Source organism: Dermacentor andersoni, chromosome 3, assembly GCF_023375885.2.
Source record: "Dermacentor andersoni chromosome 3, qqDerAnde1_hic_scaffold, whole genome shotgun sequence".
Classification (NCBI taxonomy): domain Eukaryota; kingdom Metazoa; phylum Arthropoda; class Arachnida; order Ixodida; family Ixodidae; genus Dermacentor; species Dermacentor andersoni.
Genome location: NC_092816.1, coordinates 96,241,970 through 96,267,923, shown reverse-complemented (window position 1 = coordinate 96,267,923; position 25,954 = coordinate 96,241,970). Strand labels below are relative to the sequence as shown.

General features: G+C 46.4%; 1 protein-coding gene across 1 annotated transcript in view; it reads right to left on the bottom strand.

Moving 5' to 3' along the window:
• The window catches only part of IntS2 (integrator complex subunit 2), a 59,359-nt gene that overhangs the window by 831 nt on the left and 32,574 nt on the right, over window positions 1-25,954 (bottom strand). The window contains exons 13-20 of the mRNA XM_050188821.3: window positions 25,000-25,255; window positions 21,902-22,047; window positions 17,925-18,097; window positions 14,367-14,679; window positions 12,507-12,620; window positions 4,671-4,778; window positions 4,031-4,136; window positions 1,600-1,764 (exon numbers count right to left, since the gene is read on the bottom strand). Of these exons, the coding sequence (XP_050044778.1) occupies window positions 1,600-1,764; window positions 4,031-4,136; window positions 4,671-4,778; window positions 12,507-12,620; window positions 14,367-14,679; window positions 17,925-18,097; window positions 21,902-22,047; window positions 25,000-25,255 (1,381 nt within the window). The remainder of the gene's footprint in view (window positions 1-1,599; window positions 1,765-4,030; window positions 4,137-4,670; window positions 4,779-12,506; window positions 12,621-14,366; window positions 14,680-17,924; window positions 18,098-21,901; window positions 22,048-24,999; window positions 25,256-25,954) is intronic.

Below are 25,954 nucleotides of genomic sequence, written 5' to 3'. Positions count from 1 at the left end.
AATTTGCTCTTTTTCAGTTCTCTCTTGCGAGCCACTGCTTGCCTCCTGATCAAGTCTGTACAGGAAGGACCTTAACTTCACGCAATATAACACGCATTGCCTTCAATCTTTCAGAATATTAATTCAAAAGCAATTGTGTAAGATATTTATCCCTCATATGGTGGAATGCATGAGGTACTTTTGTTGCTTTTGTCGAAATTGATGCTTATTTGATCTAGACGAGTGGAAGCAGCCGTAAAGTGTGCTTTCAATACCACAAGTTGACTCAAAAATCCAGGGTACAGCAACAACATACATACCTACCACACATAGTTACACATTACCTTTTGTGTCTTAAGAAAAATCCTTCTTATAACAAGGAACATGAGAAGACGTTTGCTTTCTCCATGTACATCAAGATGCTGCGTTTCACATCTAACAGTAGTACTTAAACAAAAATAAATTTTCCATGTAAGTAATGTAACAGTCGGCTATAAGAACTAACTTGAAAAGCAAATAGGTATATGTCCTTCGGCTGTCTTCCGGTTTGAGGAAGCTAAGCACCACAGTTTCATACATGCCTACTGAAATTAGTGCACAGTAGCAGGCCAGAGCAAGCTACCACTCAGGATGACCTCTCCGCCTTTCTCTAAATAAATTTCGCTATCAGTCTGCTATAAAATCATAACTCACTCTTTTGGCAATGTTTGGTTCTTTGTTACTACAACACGACAATGTGTAATGTCCATGCGAGCAAACTTACACATTTCACATGCCACCCGAGTCCTTAATTGCTTTATGCCCTTATCAATGGGCCCTGAACTCCTGTCCAAATAAATACAGTTCAACCTCGATACAACACAGATACTATAACTAAGAAAATATAAAATTTTCTAAATTTTCTGTCGATAACAATGCGTACGCTTGTAACAAATGTTGGATAATAATAATGAATGTACTTTCATGTCAAGTGAAACTTCTGGGTAACGAGTTACGATTGTCATTAAAGGGACACTAAAGCGAAACAATAAATCAGTTTAGACTAATGAAGCATTGTTTGAGAACACTGCAAGAGTCATTTCAAAAAAATAGTTTGATTATTAGATGAGAAAATGAAGGTCCAAGTATCAGTATTTGAATTTCGCGCCGAAACCCCAGCGCCGGTGCGCCAGCATGACGTCAGGGATTCCAAAGTATGTTTTCGCATTTGGGCCGCGTTGGCTGAATAAAGGTTCCCGAAACTTGACATGTTTAATATTTCGTTCCTTTAGAACACAATGTAGTCAATCTGTACCGCTATATATAATTAGTAGGCCCTAGAAGATGCCATAAAAATCCAAGACGTCACAGCCGCCAGGTGCGGAAACTTAAGTAGGCGTCGCCACCCGTATTTCGTTCTTGCGCTTTTTCTGGCTTACCAAACGTCTTATCTTTGTAAGAGTGGTGTTTTTGGTGTTGTAGAACGGTAATTTACTGATGCAGAAGAAATCATTTTTCACTTTAGTGTCCCTTTAACGTAATAGGCTAACTACAAGAAAGAGTGCATGATTATCAATGTTATGTATAGACTGCCTGTTACCCCACCACTGTATAAGTGGTGGCCCCCGAAGGGCTGCTCACCCAGCTGAGGTGGCGCCGTGGTGCATTCTTGGGAAAGGCAGACACGGCCCAGCTGCAGCAGCAGCACTGCCACGTCCTCGGCCAGTGGAGGGAAGGCTTGGCACATGCGCACCAGGGCAGGCAGCGCGGGCAGAAACAGCAGGGGCCGCTGATAGCTGGGAAGCACTGGGGGTGGGGGGAACAGGAGAAGGAAACGGTCACTCGCTGTGGAGTCACAAGAAAGTCTGTCAGGCTGTAAGGGATATTGGCTGCACAGTGAGCTCCTCTGCAGTGCGTATAACTCCCCAAAGGAATACAGCGACTGAAATCCTCAACCTGCTAAATAGAATATTTCTGTGGGTTTCCAGATTACTATGCATGGTAATCTTTTGCACATCACCTGTGCCAAAAGTTCAGAAAGCTTAAGTTGAAGCGAGGATGCATGCTTAACGGGAATTTCACATTCAGGTGCAGTTTAAGGGCAATGTGCTCCATAATGTCATGGAGCCACGCTGCGCTAGAAGGGAATGATCATTTGCTGTGGAGTTGCAAAGGTTGCTTGGCAATAACGGGTTGGCAATAAGAGGTAGTCATTATACAATAAGCAAACTCCTCTGTAATTCCTACCGTATTCACTCGATTCTAACGCACCCTCAATTGTAACGCCTTGATTTGCCTTTGACCTAAAGAAAGAAAAGTCCTTTACAGTACTGTACACCTAATTCTTTCATACAGAAATACAACTATCTCTCATTTGGAAAAAAAACAAAGATTTACTCCCAACGCATTAACGTTGAGATAAAAGAAATGTTGAAGTTTCGCACAAAAGGTGAAGCATCGATTACGATAGCAAATTAGTGAACAGCTATACAAAAAGTAAGGATAGTAGTTTTATCGGCCACGTGTAAACTTTTAAAGATTTGCTTACGAACTAAATTAACAAGCATGGTGTCACGCGCACACAAGCATGAATACGTCTCACTCAATGACCGCTGGAATGAAGAAGTGCGGTAGCAGGACCGAGGGAATCGACCTTTGTGCGGCCACTCGCTTCGACGCAAACTAAGCGACGAGAACACAGTGCAGTGCACCTAGATGCGTAGACTCTCGTTTCCACCACATATCACTTTCAAGATAGGGGCCACGTGGTCGTGCCGTATGTAGCATCTGCCGGTGTAGAACACCTGTCCTGTTTGCGCCAGTCCCGCACACAAATTTCGGGAACTCCAAATGCCCGTGATAGGGCACGATTTCCGTCTGTCTCTGCCCACATGATCGCTTTCCTTTTAATTGCGGCATCGTGATGAACCCGGCATATCTTTGCGGTCAGCACTCCCATGCTGATAGAGCAAACGCAGAAAACGGGAAGACGGATGGTGCACTAACCTAAGCCAAAGGAAGCATTACCTAGGCACACCTACTACAACACATGGAGAAAGCTACGGCAGCCAGGCTCGAAGCATGTACGAGGCGGCCATCTTGAAATGGTGATGGCGATACGGTAACGCACATTTAGGGTCGCACTCAAATCTAACGCGCGCGCAATTTTTGGACCCGTTGCATCGGAAAAAAAGTGTGCGTTAGATTTGAGTAAATACGGTAATTACGAAACAGAAGGCAGCAACTGAATTTCTCGACCTACCACATACTGTATTTTTGCTGTTTCTCAAATAAGCACAGTACTGTGCATACTAGCTATGTCAAAACTTCAGGAAATTTAAGCACATAAAGTGGAGGTGGACACTTGACAAAGCTCTCTGGTGACAGTGGTGCCAGGTTTCTTTTAGAAAAGCAACTGTAGCTGTATGTGGCTATCTGCTCAAGTTTTACATTTGGTAGTTTTTTTCTTCTCAAGGGTTAAAGGTGGGCATGGGTTATAAGAGTGACAATACAGTATACAGTAGCCAATGCAAACTCAGACGCTACATTTCCACATGCACCCGTTCCGCATTCTTGTTAACGATACTGGTCATAATGTCACAGTTCATAACTGACAACTTCTTTAGCAGTAGCAGAACCAAGACAAAGACGAAAAACAAAGGTGCCTTCTTTTCAGTCTGTCTGGGTCCACGGCACCTTCAGAACTAAATTCATACCAACTCGCCCAGTCATGTGTTAATGATTAAACTAAACGTTGACGGTCACTGCACCGCAGACGCCATGTAATTGTGGGCCTCTGTACCTAAACAAGGCAGCTGTGCCTAAAGTAGAGAATTTTTTCTGAAATAATTTATTGCGTAATTTACTATGCTTCGTCCTGGCTATGAGCAAGATGTTGCAAGTTCATGCACACACCTCTGGTTATTCATATGCATATCACGGAGAAAAAAGACAGAGAAAAAAAGACATTTCCGGTAACCTATGTGAGCTTTTAGCCCCACACATTGGACACAGCCCTTGTCAGTCAATGATTACCATAACACTAAACTAGATGATAAACAAAGAAGCTCACCTCCTAGTAGCGTGTGCGTTACATTGATGCACAAGCGAGCTATGCTGAGTGACTTGGCGATGGAATATTGTAGACAAAGGTAAGATGCCAATTCAATAGCAAAAACCTGAAAATAAAACAGAAAAAAAAGTATATCAGCTGACAAGAACAGACGCAAAAGCCTTAGCTTTGAAATGCCTATGTGAGTAGTTTCTCTGCGGCGGCGGCATTGTTTGTGGCAATACAGCAAGATCATCACTGATACAGCCATATTCAAACTAAGAGTCCTCTCTCTAACGTCCATGCATGGAAATATGCACATACCCCAGAGAGAATGAGATGCAAGACAAACAAGCCTGCGGCATTTAATTTTGCTGTTCCATACATTGTGAAGGCTTGCAGTAACTGAAATGACTGCTGTACAGCCTGCACTAAACTATGCCTGTATTTTCAGATGTCCTTTCCAGTTGGCCACTTGCAAAATCAGTTTAAAGGTATATTTTTTTTTTACATGCTGTGGGACAGCTACACTTTTCAGCCTAATATGTTAAGCCAACAAGCCTGCTTAGCAGTCATAGACATTTAGCAAAAGATTGCACCAAACATTTAAGATGCTGTACCAGCAGAGTGAAGATCTACAGTCATACACAGCATGTTCTACCTGTTTCTCCAAATGAGGCTGACTCAGAAGTTCTGGAATGAAATCCAAGCAGATGTGCATTGATGGGATAAGCGACACAGACACCGGCAAGAGCTCACTGGGATAGCCCTGCAGGGAGACCAGAACAGTGCAGCATGTCAGGATGGCACAAGCACCAGCAGAGCCACATTTCGTACACACAGATTAGCACGTCATGCCAAAGACGTGCACTCAAATACTAAAGGGAACACATGGTTTACCATAGTTGATTCTTGGACTGAAATTAAAGAGTATCGGTAGTGCTTTCCCAAACATGACAACAACTTCGAGAACACTAGCAAGTAGCGATCCAAACTACACTACTGCAGCAATCGTTGGTTGACTATTGATTAGGTATCCCCAGTCACGATGGCACCTCCTGTACTTTCATGCAGCATGGTCAGCATGAATAAAACCAACCCACACAGTCAGGAAAGTAGACAGAACAGAAAATCTAAACTCTTCATGAACTATAAAAGTGGTCACAACACATTTAGCCAGTGATATGTTCTTGCTCACCTGAAAATAAAAGAAAGCATGCAAGTTGCACTGAACTCCCCATGTTGTGGTCAGTTTGTCAGTAAGGGTGTAAGTAACCATTCATAGACAAGTTTACAAAATATATCTGCATAAAGAAAGAAATGAAGCTGCCTGGAGGCATATGTTCTGGAGGCAGGTGTTAGATGCACAGTGAATGAAATATCTTTAAATAAATGGTAAAACCCATTGCAAATTGATTGCGAATTCTCAAATACGAATAAAAGGGATATGCATACAGAAGCAAATATTTTCAAGTATGAGCTATTTCTATCAACTTATAGAAAGCTCATTGGTATGAGGACCGAAGTTTGTAACAAGTGAGATTCTCTCTCAGCAGCTAGAAAGTCAACCTCAACTGCCATGACATACTTTCAGCACTTGCAAAACACCTCAGTGTTGCGTTTCACTGCTTTTAAGTGTTTATTTGGTTTGGATAAAGGTCACCTGCATCTCGGCGTCAGCCACCACTTTGTTTTTTGAGCTCAAGCTCCTTGAAAGAAGTGATGGCACACTTCCTTTCCTGTCCATTCCTCAATGTGTAGGTCCTTTGTGCGCTAATCCTCCTTCCACCGCGCGTTCGCCCCACAGACCATTTGAAGCATTCTCTTGGTCAGTTGTACAGCCAACGTCCGATTTTTCGAACTCCCTAGGGGCCGCAAAAATGTCCGAAAGATCAGGCAGTTAGAAAAAAAGAATGCATGTCTTTTATTGCCCTTATGGGTTTAAATCTCCACAGGCACAACCGAAAAAGCTCTGAAGGCCTGCCAGTACACTTATTAGGCATATCGGTGCTCCGACTGTGACAGGAGATGACGGGTGCATGCATGTATAATTAAGGAATACATAATGTGTTCAAGAGAACAGACTGGTGGGCTACTTGGTACTACATAACTAGCGCTGCGTCTTCGTTTTATTCTCTTGTCCTCGTGTTTTCTCTGCGCTTTGTCTCAACATAATGTGTCCCGGAAGAATTGCCCCTTGCCACACTTATGCTTCACCGCAATACATTTGCGTATGCTTCACCGCATGGCACAATTGTACTGAGGCAAAACTAACTTTCGGAAACCGGCTTTATGCAACGCATTGTGCTTTCCGAGCGTCGAAGCCATGGAATCGCGATGACCACAAAGGCGGAGTCGGTGCCATTGCTGACAGTGGCAATTCTTTCAATGAAAAATACGGCACCGAACGGCAAGAAGCTTAGCAGCGAACGTTGAAGCAGCTAGGCCTAGCGTTGCGGCGGTGGTGGCTACGGCTGCCATCGGATCTGCTTGCGAGAGCGCTGGTTCGAGGCGGCGAGGCAATCAAAACGGCAGCGGTGGTGGCATTGATTAATGCCGTTTCGGACCTTCGGTCACGGCAAAATGTCCGGAAAATCGCACGGCGAAGTGTTCTTGCGTCCAAAATTTCAGAAACGTTTTAGGAGACGTTCTATGGGCGTCTTGCGCTGGAGTTTGAGGTATAGTAGCGGCGCCTGGTGGCGGCGCGGGAAACGACATCTGGGTCGTACCAGCTTGGGTCGTATTGAGTCCTGGCTGTGGCGAAGCACGTTTCTAGGCCGAGTTTTGCGTCGATTCGCACTTTTTTCTGCCCTGTTGCGAGTGCGAAAAGGCTCGTCACTTCTCACAGACCACGTCGACCACGCTGCGAGCTGGTCGCAGCCTATAGTTTAACGAAAACGGACTCTCCGTGTGCCGTGGGACGTAATGCTGGAAGCAGAAGGAATCGGCGACGCCGACCCGGAGGGACCTAGCTCAGCATCGAAAACGCGTCACCGTCGATACTGCTGCGTCGTGGGCTCCCATGAACAAGAAGGCCGGAATCCCAACATCCGATTCTATCGTTTCCCTTCAAGCCTCACGAAGCGGAGCGTCGGGCGCGCTGTATAACTGCAGTTCCTCGCGCTGGGTAAGCGAAACTTCGCGCCATGCTGACTGCTTCACCTGTCTTGAAGCTTGCTTGATTATAGATCTGCGTTCTGAAATTCGGTCTTTTGCACCTACAGTCCCGACGGCAGACCGACATAGCAGCAGGCATGGCTGGTGATTCACGATTCGAAACCCGGCCACAGCGACAATTAACAATTCGACCGGTGCGAAGTAGTGAAGTGCCCATGTGTGTGCAAATGACCACAAATGGCCGGGTTGATTCGGTGACAATTCACTACCCCACTACGAGCAGCACAGGTTAGAGAGTTAAATGTGCTCATACTTGACCTCAAGCCAGCATGTTGAGGCAGCGCAGCAAGATAGTATTGATTACAGCAGATCGATTTTCGAGCGTTGTCATAAAAAAGCTACATCAAGCGAGCAGCGCACGAGCTCGCGCTGCGCGATTCGCACGTACGTGCGAGCTCATATGCATTGCATCAGTTATTACCAGTTACTAAAAGGGACAGATGGCCGCTACTACAACGCAGGCATAATTACTTGTTTGGCGGCATGCAGTCAACAAAGATTGCAGGAGACCCGCCGTTTCGCGGCATGTCGAAAGACCGCTGCCGTCGCGGCGCGAACGATCGTGCGCTCGAGCAGTTCGTACATCGCGGCATGCTGAAAGACCGCTGCCGTCGCGGCGCGTACCGTCGTGTGCTCGAGCAGTTCCGTACACATGATGTCTGCTTATGGCTGCTGTGGATTCATTTATAGCAAGCATCTCCTCGCGTTTTTGCGCCTGAATCTAGCAGCGTGCAAACCTTACCTGAAGTTCCACTTCGTACGCGACTCGCTTCACTTGCGATTGACACCGCGCTAAAACTTCGTCACTTAATTCTTGAACGGCATACACGTATTCGGCACTGCATAATTTCTTGCCTTTACGCAGCGTGCCACTCCTGAAAAAATCTTCGGTGCCAGATATTCACTGCAGGCCGTGATACAACATAACCGAAAGTGGCGGGTCCATATTGTAAACGTGCTTTCCGAAGCAGACGACCGAGCTTGGTACGACCCATTTTAGGACAGAGGGCGCTTTTTAGCACCTTTTTCGCAGCGCCCCCTGGGCAATGCAAGAGCCCCATGGGGTACGTGGTGGTGCCGCGAAGCCGTCCGAATTATCGGGCATCCGGAAAGTCGGCCGTTGACTGTACACTGGCAACTCCTCCAGCCGATGACACGGTGACAATTCGTTGCGATTCCTCTCTCTTACTCAAGCCAGCATTACACCGACTTTCGTTCACTTTCAATAAAATTACAGCTAATTTTCCCTAGTAGAAGCACAAATTCCCCGAGTTTTCCCTGAGTATTTCCAGACTACTCAAAATCCCTGAGAATTCCCGGTTTTCCCGGTTGGTAGACACCCTGTGTACAATTCTTTCATATTGCAATTACAATTCTTTCATTTTTTTATAAAGCTGATCACCAAAGTCAGCAGCTGAATGGTCTCAATGGAACTAGAACTAGAATGCAGCAACGAGCCTGAGTTAATGACATTATTTTGCATCCACATTAGATTATAGAACTCCATAAACTGCGTTAACGTAGACAAAGACAACAAAGAGAAAAAGGGCAGAATGGGACTGTTTGCTCTACACCAGTACTATTTCAATATAAACCAAAGGTGCAAGTTCAGCAACAAATATTTTCCACTGTTCACTCATTCCATAACAAAATGTTGCCTTTTCACTTAGGTTAGGTTTGGTAATGCATTGGAATCTCGATAATGGAAATCGCTTAAACGGAACTGCTTCTTAAATGAAACACAATACTCATGGTTGGTTGATCTATTCATGCAATGCTCTCTGCAATGTCTCTCAGTAAATGGAACTCCTGCTAAATAGAATCAATTTCCTTGGGCCCTTGAGGTTTTCTTTAAAGATAGTCCACTTACAGTCAAACCTCAATGCAATGAACCCAGATACAGTCGAATCTCGATAAGATTCTGAGAGAGTTAGGTGTTCCTCAGGAGAAGATTTTGCAGCTTCATGTCGGTATTCCCTTGAAGGTCTGTAATTGGTATCACGTCAAGCCTGTTCCCAGGAACATGCATCCGGAGCGAAATGTGGGTAGAAGAAAGGCCAGGGGGGCTTGCCTGCTGAGACTCATTCGTGATGAGAATCAGAAGGTTGGCTTCGTCGATGCTTCTTTTAACGAAGAGAGGAAGGTGTTTACCCTAGTTGTCGTGGACAATGAGGGCAGTGTCATTAACGCTGCTACCGTTCGGACTGATAGGCCAGAGGTCGCGGAGCAAGCAGCTATTGCGCTCGCCCTGGTTGACAGACGCAGGTCTTTTGTATATAGCGATTCAAAGTCGGCCGTTAGGGCCTTTGAGAAGGGCTCGGTGGCTAAGGTTGCTTTTAAAATTATGCAGACATGTGAGATCTCTCAACGCTACTTATGTTGGTTCCCTGCTCACCTTGGGATGATTGAGGGAGCCCCTCCGAATCTCAATGAGTCCGCTCATGAGGCAGCGCGAGATCTTACCCTCCGCTCTGCCCCACGCCACGGCGTGGCGGTACTCCCCGAGAACAGAGACTCCCCTTCCACATACAATAAAATCACGAAATATTACCTTCTTAATCGCAGGGTTTGCAATTTGCTGCATCCTAAACTAAACAGGACTCAGGCACTTACATTACGCTTACTACAGACTGGTACTTATCCTTGCCCACGGAGACTGAACATGTTTTATCCGGAGACTTATACAGAGCCTTATTGCCAAGATTGTGGTGCTTTAGCTACGCTCGAACACATGCTCTGGTCTTGCGAAAGAATTGAAGACTCGGCGATCAAGGATGCATCCAGGTGGGAGGCTGCACTTCGCAGCCAGGACCTGGATGAGCAATTCTGGGCTGTCCAGCAGGCTCGCGACGTGGCCGTGAGGCTTGGCCTTCCGGTCCCGATGTGAGAGCGGCCCGCTTAGTGGTTAATTATCACTACTTGCAGGACCAAATAAAGTTTTCCATCCATCAATCGATAATTCGAACTAGAAAGGGCAAGGAAATGTGTTTGAATCAAAAGAAGTCCGAATTAAAGGAAGCTAATTCAATGGACGACAAACCTGCAGTGTCGCATGTGCACTCAGCTAACACATGGGTGGGAAGTTCCAGAAGATTTATTTACACGTATTTACAGATTACAGTCAACGTCCGATTTTTCGGACTCCCGACGTCCGAAAAGTCGGGCGGTCCGCAAACAATGAATGCATGCCTTTTACTATTCCCAAGGGAAATCGCCTCAGGCACGTCCGAAATAGCTCTAAAAGCGTGCCAGTACTCTTATTAGACGTATCGGTACTCGTACTGTGATAGGAGACGACGGGTGAACGCGTGTATAATTAAAGGAAACATGCCATGTCCCGTGACAATTGCCCCTTCTAACGTTTGGCATGCTACACTGCGTAACACAGCTGTATTGGGGCGAAGCTGACTTTCAGAACCCGGCGTTATGCAACGCGCCATGCTTTCTGCGCTCCGAAGCCATTGGCGAGTATTACAAAGGTGGAGCTGGCGCCATCGCTAATAGCGGCGAAATATTTCAATGAGAAATATGGCACCGAACAGCAAGAAGCTCGGTAGCGAACGTCGAAGTGCCAAGGCCTAGCGCTGCCACGCTATGGTTACGGCTGCCAGCGGATCTGCGTGCGAGAGGGCCGGCTCGAGGCAGCGAGATAATCAAAATGGCGGTGTTCGTGCCTTCTATTAATGCCGCTCCGACCTGCGGTCACGAAAAAAATGTCCGGAAAGTCATACGGCGAAAGTTTTTTGCGTCCGAAATTTTAGACGTTCTTATACATTAGAGAGTTTTAGAATAGGGGCCCCAAACGTTCGGGGCCCCGAAGAAATAGCGTCGAAGCCACTGCGCATGCGCGAGACGCAAACTGTGTTTGCGTTTTGCGACGGCCACGCTGTTTCACTGATTTAACGGGAGCCCCAAAGGTTTGCGTAAGCAAACATGGCGGCACCCATCAAAGCGACGGCTCTAACCTAGCACCAAACTGGGTTCGATTCGTGGTAACGCGTGAAGTCACAAGCAAGGAGAGGTGACTGCAGTTATCGCTTTCTATCAACTGGCGTGTGTTATGAATATTGATTCATTAGACGCCGCTGATTTCGAATTCGATTGTGGATATTATGGCTTGTAGGCCCAACACGACTTAGCTTGGCTGGTGAAGGCACGTAAAGTTGGTTACTCAAAACAAAGCACAACTAATTATTTGCTGCTTACAATATAACCTCTAAATTGTAATTAAACACAAAAAAAAGTCAGAATTACTACTCTTACTATAAAATGGTATGTTTTATTTAATTATTTCTAATATTTCTTTGACACCGTAGTGGCACTGTCAGCGCAAGATGCTATCCGCAAACACAAAGCCCAATTCTAAAACTCCTCACTCCTGCATGCCCCAATGCTAACACCTGCAAAGCTCTTTGGGGCCCAAACTATTGGGGCCCCTATTTTAAAACTCTCTATTGACTTTATTGGGTACAGGGCGGTGCTGTGAAAGTGTGCGAATTATCGGGCATGTCCGAAAGATTGGACACCCGTCATTAAAAGAAGTAATCAGTGAGGTGCGCCTGCATGCGGCTGCACATAAATTTCCACCATGGTATTTTGTTTTTCTTTGCGCACGGCATTGAGGGGTCTCTACTAAGCTATTCCTCTATGGGGGGGGTTAGAGAAATGCTCATCGGAGGCACCGCCACGTAATTTGGCTGCTACTCCTCAGCTGCATGTGATTTGGCTGCTATTTGGCCGCCACGTGAGTCTGCTGCTACTCTCTCTTCTTCGGTGCTCTGAGCAAGCATCATTCCTCCTCCACTGATGCTCATTCCATCGTTGAAGCAGCAATGGGCGTAGATTCTTATGGCAATTGTTTGTTTCACCTGGTGTACCATCCTCTCGTCAAAAAAAATGACAAAACTTACTTTCAGAACGTCTCTCGTACTTTTTTTTTTGTTGGTGTGTTGTCCAGGATATACCGTCAAATCTCATTATGACAAAATGGGATACAACAAAATAATGGATATAACGAATGGATATAGTATCATCAAAGCTTCGCTTGAACTGATTTTGCCAGTGCGTAGGAGCTGCAATATTTTTAAAAATGCATTTGAGCACCGTAAAAGCCAAGAGTACATTACATAAGGGGGTATTATTATACAATCAGAGGATACAAGAATGAATATAGGATATGACAACATTTTAGAGTCAAATGTGTCTTCACTGTAGCAAGGTTTCAGTGTAATGAGCCTAACAATTATGATGGTACAATAGAAAAATAATAAAATAATAATAATGCAGGCAACATCAAGCATGCTTCACAATGCCCACAAACCTGGAAATGAACTAGTCGAACCAAGTTGGGATCGGCGATGAACATTTGGTGCAGGTGCGTGCAGACGAGAGTACGCACTTCTCGAAGGTCTGTCAGGAAGCCGTCGCTGGCACTCTGCGCAAGGTTCATTGCACAGAAAAGTGTCAAAGCAGGCACTTAGTTACTCGCTCTACTTGGGCATAGGTATGTGCGAACCAACCGTGGCGCTTATTAGTGCACTCTGAGGGACTGCTACATGAAAGGCTTCACGTTAAGGTTAGGAGCATGGCACCAAGCATTGGTAAACATTTGCCCAGTATCTCTGCGTGGCAAGTTTAACGTCATCGATTCCTCAGCGTGTCTACACTCTAGACTGTACATCAGCTAGTTGGCACTGTTGTATAAAAGGAGCAATAAATGCGTCTTTTCTAAGTCTGCACTAGTGTGTCAAACCTGTTAAGCCGCTCATCTTTCAAACATGCAGAAAAGGTGGCGTGACGCACTAAGTATACAAGCAATTTCTCGACTCTCCATCAGCACGGTAATTGAATGTGCATGAATCGCTTGATTGCAGGGTAATTACCTACAAATCCCTACTTATGAATGTGGAAGCGATGACATCTTCACCAAAGGTGGGGGGTGATGATTGCGCACACCATTTTGTCAGGTCTAAATGCCTACGGCAAAGGACCCACAATGACGAGGACTTATCAAGCTGTCTACGACCTGCGCGGAGACAGTGCCAACAATTCCCCAAAGGGAGAACAGCCGAGCTGTCAAAAGCTCATAAAGGCCAGTGTAGGGACAGCATAGGATTCGACAAAAGCACTCCTTTGACGGAGCGCTTGTTGATTGCCGGTGCGCGTGTCACTTCTGGTATTCTATGAGAGCGGGCCTGCGAACAAATTATGTAGAAACGTGACAGAAATTAGAGGCAACCATGCAGCAAGGAATCACTAAAAGCATGGAAATAGGAGAGAGAGAGCCGTGATGGGAAAGAGTGCCAAACGCTTGCCTAAAGTCTAACAACTCTGCTAACAAGCTTAGGCATAACCCAGTAGGTGGCTTAAATTCAATTGCAACCTCACTGGTTAGGGGAATGTTGAGGCAGGCCAGCAGTTGCTGCCTCCCCTTTTTTTACTGTTTACTGAAGTGTAATTGAAGACTGCCTGGCACCCATTCCTTTCAGTCTAGGCTAAAGTGATAAATCAGTAAAGGCCAAACTAAATGTATGCTTGCCGGTGCTTGAAAGCTCGTGTCCCTGTGCCTGATGCACGCACAGATGGTGCAGGATAGATCGTACGCATCGAAGTGTGGTGTGAGCACAGATATTGTCTCAAGTCAAATCGGTCTTTAGCTGCCTCAAAAAGTACAAAACAATGTCTGCCAAGGCAAAAATAGTGAGCTATGTGGGCACCCGCTGGCATGTATCTTGTAGGTTCAAACCGCCGTTACTCGCGAGGCACAGCAAACATAAGGCACATTGGCGTGAGCTTTCGCATGCCGGCACGCGTATGTCTAGTTTGGCCTTTTAGGACTTCGTACGATATAACGCTAGTCTAGGCCATAACCACACGATCAAACAGTGAGACTGGGTTGGTTGTATGTAGGGACAGCTGTCCTAGGCTCTAACTTAGGAAAATATAGAAGAGTAAAGCACTGTTTACTTGCATGTTTTTCATCACTGTTCCTCTGCAAACTCTGCATTTGACTGCGTAAATATTTTCACTGCAATCTATCTCCAAGTTTGTTACCTCCAACATGCCTCCCGCTTCATCAATGCCGATAATCACCTTGAAGTGATCTGATCAAGTTCAGGAAGAAAGAGCAAACTTCACTTGCCCCTTGTTGCCAAGAGATAAACAAACCCTCTCCCCGCACCTTCTCGGCATCGGTAGGCAGGCAGCACTCGAGCAGGATCTGGACGGCAGCGCTCTCCTGAGCAGCCACCAGGGCCAGCCGCAGTTCCTCCCGGTCTTTCTCTGCCTCTGAGCAGCCCTTGTCGAGCCCCGGTGGCGCCGCCGTTCCCCCTGCCACCGCAGACACAGGAAGCGTGGTGGCGGGTGGAAGCTGTGCAGCACCAGAGGGAGTTGACAAGATCGGGTGCTCGAGCTGGTGGTGGCTGAGATGTGTGCGTGACGCTGCCAGCAGGGCCCGAAGCATGTGCAGCACCAACTCCAGCACAGGGGCACACCTGCACGACAAGAGAACATGGTTCAGAACTCACAGATTTGATTGATTGATTGATTGATTGATTGATTGATTGATTGATTGATTGATTGATTAGGTTTAACATCCCAAAGGGACTTTGTATATTGCAGTCCTTGAGCAACATTTAGGAACTGGGTGTTTACTTCTTGCTGCTCCTTACTAAAGCACATTTGTGGTGTGCCTGAAATAAGAACGAGTAAATTAAAGGGAAGTCAACTGTAGAAGTAAACCGCACTGTGACAGCAGAATCTTTGTAGGCTTTTTCACAGCAGTCATTGCCCGGCACCTCCCCCCACTTAGTCGTCGCCCTCGTCGGCACAGATATAGCAGGTGGATTTTGCACCACTTGAAGCTGCTTGACGATACCGATAAATTTACACTAGCAATCAATGAAGTCACCCGGGACTGTGCTGATACCGTATTTACTCATTTGTAACACGCAACAAATTTTCGCAAACTTAAAGAGGCTCCTGAAGCACAGCTTGGCGAAAAAACGCAGTCCCCAGGTAGCGTACACTGCTGCGAACATCTCAGCCAAATTTTGCCATCGTGCATGGTGCGTGGAGCTCGTAAGCAGAGCGCGAAGTCAACTTTTTCTCAAACGCTCTCTTTTTGACAGAAGCCTGCTCCTCACTCTTTTCTGGATGCTTTATATTATAATATAGCAGATTCCCATATGCAGCTGCTATTGGCTGCTATCGTGACACTATAGTGTTACTGTGTATATTTATTGATGCAGTTTAATATGTAGGCTGAAGTAAGCAAAAATGTGCTTTCGAATTTTAATAACACTATCGTAACACTATCGTAATAACACTAATCGTAACACTATAGTGTTACTGTGTATATTTATTGATGCAGTTTAATATGTGGGCTGAAGCAAGCAAAAATGTGCTTTCGAATTTTAATAAGAATTATGTACTCCTGAAAGAAGCCGACTACCGTCTGCTCACATTTGGCTGCGGCCACCTGTGTAGGAATTAAGCTTTGGCCGCCCTGTTTATGGGTGTCGTTTATGGGTCAGGTGCCACTAAATTCAAGTAGTTTTGAACACTCAAATAGCCTCGAACCACACAAAACATAAGGTCAGACCACATGCGCGCATTCAAGAAGAAACGGGAGCACCGCGAATGGCATCATACGCACAGAAGTACTTTTTAAGGGAAAGTATTTCTGAAATAGTCTAACTTAAAATGCATTTCTCAACTTCGATAAAAAGTGATTGAGGGCCCCTTTAAAGTAAGAAAATAAAAGTGAACCTGAACATAATACCGGTGTCACATGGCCACTTTCGCGGACCAGATCGACCATATCGGTCACAGACCGGATCGAACTTTCGCACTTAATCCATATACTGGATCAAGCCCAAAGCAGATCAAAATTCTCGACTGCGATTGGCTCTCTCCTGTAGGTTGAGCAAAGGAGCCAAGTGCGACTGAAAAAGTCAATTCCAATCGCGTCTGATCCTGATAGAAAGTGCGCCACGTGGTACCAGTATAACGTGCTGCCGATTTAAAAAAAAAAAATATATGGCATGCCCCCCACATTGGCGATCAGAAAAAACGAGATTCGCAGGATCACGGCCGCTGGTTAAAAAAAAAGATGCAGCCTGCCGCGTGCATCGAAAACATTGTGATCCGCCTCGGAGCCACCAGTCAGGGACTGGTGGCTCCCCTTGACTGGTGGCTCCGAGATCTGGGATCGCCATAGAAAATGCATGAGGAACGCGCTTCGAACACCGTGTGTATCGTCGCCAGTGTAAACCAACACATCCGATCACCGAGACTTACTGCCGTTCGGACCAGCCAAGGAGCCAAGAATGCAACTGTGGCTGAGACATTCGCTCCCATTGACGCCTGCCTCACGTGGCAGGCCGCACCCTTTCTTTTTATCCAGCGGCCGTGGCAGAATTTACTTTCACAAATGGAAATTCTTTTAATGAGCTGTCATAATGAAAGCAGCACATTGTTGTCACCACTTGCGAGTCACTAGCCACAGATATCAAGCACATAGGCGTTGTATTCTCGAGCAATCACTTTAGATACTGCTATCACGTCGTCAAAGTGATAGGACTCATCGAAGTATGCGGCCAACAGTGTTCCTGGCACTGTGCAGTGATAGCGAGCTTGGCACAGCACCAGAAATGCTGGCGACCTATTACGACATTGCATTCAGCGCCAAGAAGTGCGCAATCTCGCGAAAGTGATAGCATCCCCGAAAGTTATTGAACAAGAATACCACCCTAGATTGTAATCAAGCACAAAATGAACCAATAGCAACTTTCTCAAAAATGTGCTCTGTAGCTATTTTGTGTTGGTGATGACAGGGCAGCTGACTGCTCGGACGCTATGCCACTAACATAGTTTTGCTTTCATATCCAATTGTGATGCACAGGCAATCTTCAGATCCATTTTTTCTGAAAAAAGGTGCGAGCTATATTAGGGTAAATATGGTACTTAAAACGTAAATAAAATTTTGGAAGCGCAGAACTTGCACGACAAACCGCAGATGCAGTCTTTAGAATTCAGTGGGATGGCTTGGCTTGTACCATGCTGTGGGCACTTCCGGTGACTACTGGATCGACTAGGCTTCATTATGGTGGAATCTCAATAAACAGAAGTCGCTTAAACTGAACTGCCTCTTGAACGGAACACCATGCTCATGGTTGGTTGGTTTTGTATTCATGGAATTCTATTCAGCTTTGTCTCTCAGTAAATGAAACTCCTGATAAATGGTACCAATTTCCCTGGTCCCTTGAGGTTCTGTTTAAAGAGTCCACTGCAGTTTCAGTTTTGTGAAGGCACCAATAATACGGCCAACGACCATGCAAGAAACGTATCAGAACAACTACTGCCCTTTCTGGTCGAATCTGTGGCCAAACTGGCATGCAGTCGTGCAAGTAGAGCCTAAATTATCGAAAAGCACACTGTAAGGTATTGGAAATTTCAGTCGTCCTAGTGTATTACGTTTATGGGACTAGTGGTAGTGCTGCGAAACTGTCCGAATTATTGGTCGGCGACGAATTATTGGTCAGCGAGTGTCACTTATGAAAGATCAGGTGGCATGGAGTGTGAATGCTGGAAACGTTTTGCAATACATTGCCCTCCGTAGTTTCCAGCCTTACTTTCATCAATATTTGTGACTTCAAAATGATTTTCAAAGTGCAAAGATGGGAGTGCTGGCAAATACCGACATGCTGTAAAGTTTGCATTTTATTAACCCACTCACCGGAAGACACGAGTGTCACATCGCAGGACATGCAGAGGGTCCAGCACAAGGTCGTCTAAGGTAAGAGGTCGCATGCGACAAGGTAGCCGCAGAGCGTTGGCTGTCAGTACCCAGAGTCGACGAGGGAACACTTCGTTCAGTCGCCACCACACCTGTTTTGCTCGCTCCATCACCTGAGGGCAAGCCGAGACAGCAAATCACAAAAGCAACTTCAAATAAAACTTGGAAATAACCTGCAGCAATAATCACAGCTCTCAAGCGACTGCTTTCACAACATGCATTTCAGAAATGCTAAGCTTCGTAATACAAACATGAGTACACATAATGTGGACACTAGCAGTAATGAAACTGCTTCATTATATTTGATAAGTTTAAGAGGTACAGAGAGGTGGAGAAAGGTGCGCGCACCCCATGAGGCTCAAAATGTTATTATCTGGCTACCTACACAAAAAGCTTCCATTAAACTCCAGTTAACTCAATTTTTCGGTTGCCCATACATTTCTATGGGCCCAAACTTGCAATATTTCGATCCTGAACTTAGCCTCCGCCAAATAGTTTGAACTTGGCTGAGGTCACCACGTATGTGCCGGACCTCAATGGTGACCACAGTTGGTGACTCCACTAGAAGCAGCGTCCTTCTTGGCAACGTTTAGTGTACAGTGGATGTGTCGAGCACACGCCATCTCCAGTTGAAAACACCTATTTTCGGCCTGCCCAAGGAAGATTATAAAGTGAAAATGACAGCTCACAATGAATTTGAGCTACAGCCACAATGAGCTGTAGCAATGAGCAATAGCTAATATTGTAGCTATTGATTCCCGTTTCACCCACTTAGTGAGTTGAGTTAGGTCAACACATATTCGCACTTGCCCGGACGGCTTCAAGATGGGCACTATGCCAGCACACCATTCGGTTGGCCCTTCGACTTTGCGAATGACCCCGTTCTTTTCCATTTCTTCTAGCTCGCGTTTCATGCCGTCCCCTCAGAGGGATGGGTATACGACGAGCGGTGTAAATGGCATAGGGCACGGTGTCTGCTTTGAGATTAATACAGCATTCTCCTTTCATAGTACCCAAACCGCAGAACAAAGAGGGGAAGCGCATTTGCACAGCTTGATGGATCGAAACTTCGTCTAAAAATTTCACTATTCCCAAAGCTTCTATTGCTGGGAAGCCTAAAATGACATTACTCGCCGAGTTAATGACGAAAACATCCTGCCTAACCAAACATTGTTTCCACAGAATGTCTGCAGTGAACTGTCTTTTCAGATCTAGCACTTCATTGCCTGGCCCCTTCAAAATTACGTTAGAACGCTCTAGAGTCTTGGGTACACCAAGAAATGATGCTGGAACAACATTTACCCCTGCTCCTGTGTCAATCTTAGCAGACACTGTGACCCCATTAATAGCAACTTGAACAAAACGAGCTCTTGCAATTGTACCAGTTAATGTCCCAACAAAATAGATGGCACACTCTGTCTGCTCACTCAATGTAGCCGTCCGGGGAACACTGCACAAATCTACCTCGGATGCGTGCCGTTTTCAGAGTCAGTGCAGCGTCCATCTGTAGGGCCTCGGACAGCTTTGTGTCACGTAGTCCAACCACGAAACGGTCGAGGATCATCCGTTCTTTCATCATGCCATAGTCACATTTATCTGCCAAAGTATGTAGGGCTGTTACATACTGGTCCACCGATTCGCCTGAAACTTGGTGGCGACGATGAAAACACGCAATTTCGTAGACCAAATTGCACGTGGCAATGAAGTAGGCGTCGAAACGTTTTTTCACCACTTCATAGTCCTTCGAGTGTTCTTCCGACATCTCAAAGGTCTTGAATACGTAGCATGCCTGTCGCCCCATGGTATACAGCAGCGTACGTACCTGAGCCTCTTGAGTTCGCTCATTAAGGCCGGAAGCAAATCGATAATCATTGAATTCTTGCACCCACGCTGGCCACTCTGACGCCTTGTCAAAGTTGAAGCTCGTTGGTGGCTGTACAGGAAAGAGCTGGCACGAAATACCACTTTCCTCACGCGCCATGGCTCGAAGCTCTTGTTCCGTTATCAACTTATCGTGTCCGAGCTGAGGATGCCAACGATGGAGGGCGGCCGTAGCTGTATCTTCTCACGTCGCCTGTAGTTCCATCCAATTTGCGAAGACCACTTCTGACACCATGTCGTGTTTCCGCGACGAATGACACCATCTTGAACACGAACGGGAATCAACCCCCACCTTTATTGCTCCGTAGTATATATACATATGTGTGCATGTCACGCATGCGCAGGGCATCGCATCAAGGGCTGTGGCATGACCAGAACTAAACACGATAACACAGCAACAATTATGCCACACCTATATTTGTGAACAAAGCCAGCAAACGTACCCAACTAATACTTTGTCATTCTTGCCGTAAAGCCAGTTTGGAGATTATCCAGGAATGCTCTATAACAAACGCACTCAACTGCGCCGAGGACTATGTTGTTTGGGGTGCAGAGGACGCCCGCGAAGCATCCAACGAGACAACTTCTTGGCAGTTCTGATGAGGATGCAGCCTGTAGCATCGGCTAGCAAAATTTACTAGCTGATCTTGTGGTAAATAATGGTGTGTTGTGCTCAAAGTTTTTCCTTTTTCTAAAAAGGTATGGGTCGACCTATATTTGAATTATTATTTTTTATTTCTTGGCAAGTCAGCCTCTCAGAACCGTCCTCGTTAGCACAGAATAGTGCCGCCACACTCTTTACTACGCTTGCCACCATGACAGCTGTCACCCTTAAACGCAAGGGTTTGCACGGGCTGCATATGGTCAAAAAATACCGCTCTCATCAGCATTGAAAATGTCGCAGGGCTTGTATGCAGAAATCATCTCCGGCAGCGGCTCCATCCACTCGTTCACCGTCGAAGCGTCCACGGAAGTGCTTTCTCCGCAGGAGCGGCTGTACACAATCCTGTTTCGTTTCTTAAAGCGATCCAGCCACCTGTTCGATGCCTGAAAGTCGTCGATGCTCAGACGCAATGCCACAAGGTCCGCCTTTTCTTTTAGAATGGCGCCGTCAACGTTGATCGCAGGGCTCCGTGCTTGATGCAGCCACTTGACAAGAACTTTTTCTAACTTCTCATCCTGTCCATCTTTTGCCGCTTTCCGCTTGAGCCCGAATTTGTTGGCATTCTGCAATATCACCGCTTTGTTTGCCAGGATCATCTTAAGCAAACATTCGGGTATCTTAAGGTCCCGGGCAATGCTGGCTTTCGTGGCTCCATGCCGCTTTTCCGCTTCCTCGATAATATTCAGCTTATCGCAGAGCGACAGAACTGTCCGCTTTCGGGACATCGTGCTTCGCATTGCTAACACAACTCAAGACCTCTGCTGAACGCTGGTCGCTAGGATTACGTCGAAGAACACGTGTGATAACCTAGGCCTCTCCACGCTATCTTGTCCGCGATCTGCTGCTGGGAAACTGGAAGGAGAGAAACACTTCCCCAACGCGACGAGAGGCGATGCCGCTGAGAAGAGAGGGAGAAAGTGATTGTGGATAGATGAAATGGAGAGACGGAGCGAGGAAAGAGACCGACACTTTTCTTTCATTCGCCGTTCCATCCCGCGCTTCGTGAGGGTCGTCGTATAATGAGGCGTAAAATTGCGTCGGATAACCGGGATTTTTAATGCATTGCTTCTATGGGGACTTCGCCGGGACTGAGCTAATCCATTGTAAAACCCGGGTCGTCGCAAAACTGGGGGACGTATAACCGGGGTTCCACTGTACATAATAAAGTTTTGTGGATCCAAAATTGCTGCACTGTAAAACACGCGGAGTGACACTTCTGTGAACGGCACTACTTGCATAGCTTTCACAGCATTGCCTGCTAAGTACAAAACAGAGCATAGACTTCTCAGATCTTGCACTGACGAATTCTGGTCTAAACACAAGCTACTTAATAAGCAGAACCATTAGAACAAATGAGACAAGATAGACTCGCCTGTCGTGGGCATCCTTCCTCCAGGAGGAGAGGCAGGTTGGAGACTAGTGGTTGGGCATAGGGCCACAGCTGGGGCAAGGGCATCGTGTTCAGGCGGTCCAGCTGGGACATCAGGTCGATGGGGCACTTGTGCAGGCGGCTGAAGGCTGCGCAACATTCAACGAGACACACAGTTATTTCATCTGGAAACTGCAACACTATGATGCTTGAAATTACAAGGTGGCATAATCCGAACACAGAGGAAATGTACTGATTACACTATGCTCCTTACACTCTGCACAGTTTCAGCCTAAATTGGAAAGTGCACCTCTGCATTTTATGTTTTGCGGGGTCACAAAGCACAGCAGTGCTCATCAATACACCAACTATCCTTTGTCATGTCAGAGAAATGCCCAAAGCACTTCTGAGAGGTTCAAGTGCTTTCACCTTTTCCATATTGGCACTAAAAGAACTGTGGTTTTCTTGTTTCCTAATTCATTCCATCCGTATTGCTTTCTGTAGTTCTCACAACACAAAGAAACCAGATCAGGTACAACTTCCACTGAGGAATTTCAGTAATACTACACGTCACAATGTTTACGGCTGCAGAACTCGCGGCTCTGCACAGTGCACTTGCGCAGCGCACTTCAATTTATTGAAACAGAGAGTACTGGTAAAAAGGCCATGTTTTCCGACCCAAGACTGGCTTTACGCTGTATGCAATCAGTTCTCAGACGTGTATCTCATGAAGACCTGACGTACGAAATCGTCGAACTTCACCATGACACCAAACAAAAAGGCCACAATATTATTTTCCAGTGGTTACCCAGCCATTGCGTGATCAGTGAAAATGATCATGCAAACAGAGCTGCCCGAGCGTCACATTAAGAACACAGCGTTTTCATACTCTTTTCCAGGACAGGTGCTGCTAGGCAGTTTCGTCCCCTGGCACGCACATTCTCATTAGCAGAGTGGAACACCCCAAATATAAGGCGCACTAGGTTACATGAACTGAACCCTTCACTGCAGTTACAACCTCTACCTGGGCTTCATTGACATGAGGCATTGCTTCTGTGCCGGCTGTGGCTGGGAGTGGCCTTCAGATTGGAATGACAAACAGTGCTGCGTGAGACACATGTGGCAACCCAAGAGATCGTCGAGCATATATTGTGCCACTGTCGACGAATTCAGTTGCAAAGGCAAATACTCTCTTATCACATTGCGACAATTGGACGACCGGCCAGTGTATGTGTAGGCGCTACTCGAATACCGTCCCTATCGCTCGTCGGCCCACAAGGCTGTGAAGGCATTTTTGTGTTTTTTGAGGGTGACTAGGCCTGTGTGAGCACCTTTGACTTAGTGGTGCCCTCCATGTGCATGCGCGAACTCATTGCATTCTTCCTTCCCTCCCTCTCTCCCATCTATTCCCCTCTCCTATCCCCCCAGCATAGATAGGGTGGCTAACCAGACATTTTTCTGGATAACAAGCTTGGCTTTTTTTTCCTTTCTTTCCTCCTCCTTCAGTAATACCATATACAAAGGTGCCACCACAACTTCCCTTGTGTAGATGATGCAAAACCTCTCCTCTGGTGTCGCATGTAAATGTGCAGTATAGCCACAAAGATAGTGGCGGCACTTTACAAAGTCCTTGTATATTTAAATGTTTTTTGTAGTAACTATACGATGACATTGCAGTTAATATCTGTGAGCTTTGTGACACCACTGCACTTTTGTACTAAAGTGGGCCACTTGATTTTTTGGTTACATTTATAACAGCCATCATGGCAAAATTAAAGGGGCTATAGCCCGGTTTACATGAATGCGACAGTGTCACATCGCATTTCTAGCACATCGCATTCATGTAAACAGCGGTAATGCGCTGGGAAGGCGCATCACCTTAATGCGCCAGGCGAGGGTAGATTTACCGGCGGGAGTCAACTCACGCGGAGCATGTAAACGCAGGGTTGCTGCATTAGGAATTATAGAAAGGAATTAGCTGCAGGACTGCCACGTGGGTCAAGGTGCAAGACAGCAGCGCCCGAAGCAGAAGCGGGCTGCACTTCCAACATAACGATACCATGTGGCGCTACGTTCTCGCAAGAGTTAATGCGCTACATGTAAACAGCGTCGCATCGCCTTTCCCAAACGCACTTGGAAATGCGATGCGCCGCTGTCACATTCATGTAAACGGGGCTTATGACACCTAATCTATTAGCTTGAATTGTGTGGTACATGTTAAACTGTACGCATCCCATAGCAAGCTGGCAGAACTTTAGTGCATTTGGTATGGGGGACAATTTGTATTTTAATTTTTTCACATTGCAGTTGAACCGTACAGCAGCCTGGCAACAACGACGGGCAACGAAATGAAGTGCGTTATGCAGTCATTGTGCGTGGTACTATTCGTATGGTTTCATTTTCACATGTGCACCTTGGCAGTCAGCCCGAGATAGTTTTTACCTCTGTTCTCTCGTGCGTGCTCTTTTTTTTTTTTCACACGAGTGAAAGATTTGCGGTCACAGTGGACACCATTGCTGTGCCATTGCGTGCCACAGCCTGTGGAGCAGAGGGAGTCTGTTGTAGCATGAACATGGTCTTGGCATGTTGCAGAGAGCAGACAACACAGTGATGGCCCCACACTTCTTGATGCCACCCAAGCCATGCTGAAACCGCGGTTGCCATTAATGGGAGGAGCGTAGAGGCAGCGATTTCAAACTGTAATTTCTTGTTAAGATGTGTGGCGACAGCCCAATTTCTTTGTGCATATAACCATACTGAGCCCTCTCCTCTTAGTTACCATAATAAACTGAGTATAGTTGGACGAGCATGTCACGGCCTCTTTTACTTAAATTACGGCATCCGACGTCCCCAAGCAGCCCAATCGACTATGAGAAACACCGCAGTGTTTGGGCTCTGGGCTAGTTTCTACCTGGGGTTCTTTTAACAGGCACCTATATCTAAGCACATGAGCGTTTCTGCATCCCACACCCATCGTGGTGTGGCCACAGGGACCAGCAATCAAACCGATGACCTCTTGCTCAGCAGCACGAGGCCATTTCCAGTGAGCCACCACAACGGGTATTGTGGCAAAGAGGCAAGGTGATGCGAGACCAACTGACCCTGCGCAAGGCTGGGCACGGTGCACGGTGCCCTTGGCCCCAACCGTGGGCCGAAGCGGCGGTGCGGCAGGGCAGTGACTGCAGCAGCACTTTCGCCGCGGAGCCAATCGTCCACCATGCAGAGATGCGGATGATGCGAGGCCAGCAGGCGCAGCAGCGGTGGGAAGAGGCCTGCGTAGCGTTCCTCCCGTTGTGCCCGCATCACCAAATATCGAATGGGCAGCTGTGACAGCAGTTCGGCACCGTACCGCTTCACCTGCATGGCCAGACGTAATGAATGAACGCAAATTTTAAACATTTTGCCCTAAGGACAATACCGCAAAGAACTCGGAGTATGTGGTGCCTCCTGGCCATGGTAGCGGAAGACACGGGCTGTGATGACATCCCTTCGTAGTGTGTGAGCAGCTGTGTGTGTGTGCGCGGTTGCGGGCGGCGGTGTGGAAGTTGTAAGGTGCGGAAAGCCCAAGTTAGGCCTAACAAACCTGACAGTGTCTTGATTTCTTGATACCCTCAATAATTCAACATTTGGTTAATGCGGACATTCTTTCAGTCCTGTGAAATTCGAATTAACAAAGTTTTATGTACAATGTCTCACACACGTGTGATTGGTCAGCAATCTATTGCTTTTGTTCTTTAGTATTTCTTACTTGAAATCTAAATTAAATAGAGGAGTGCCATCCCTTTTTTCTTAATTGTCCGCTTCAGGTGCTGTGTGCCCAAGTGTACATGCCAAGACAGTGCACCAATACTGAAAGCACAGATGAATATAGTAATGTTTAAAATGTGATTCATACATCTTTGAACATTTCAGATTAGGCCATTGCTGCAAGTTTCCACAATATGCGTAAAGCGTTTTAGTAAAACAAACTGGAAATTTAAATTGCTGGGTGTTTTACTCCCAGTGTCAGTATGCTGTCATGCAACGGGCTTACTTTCCTTTTTATTTATTTTTTTC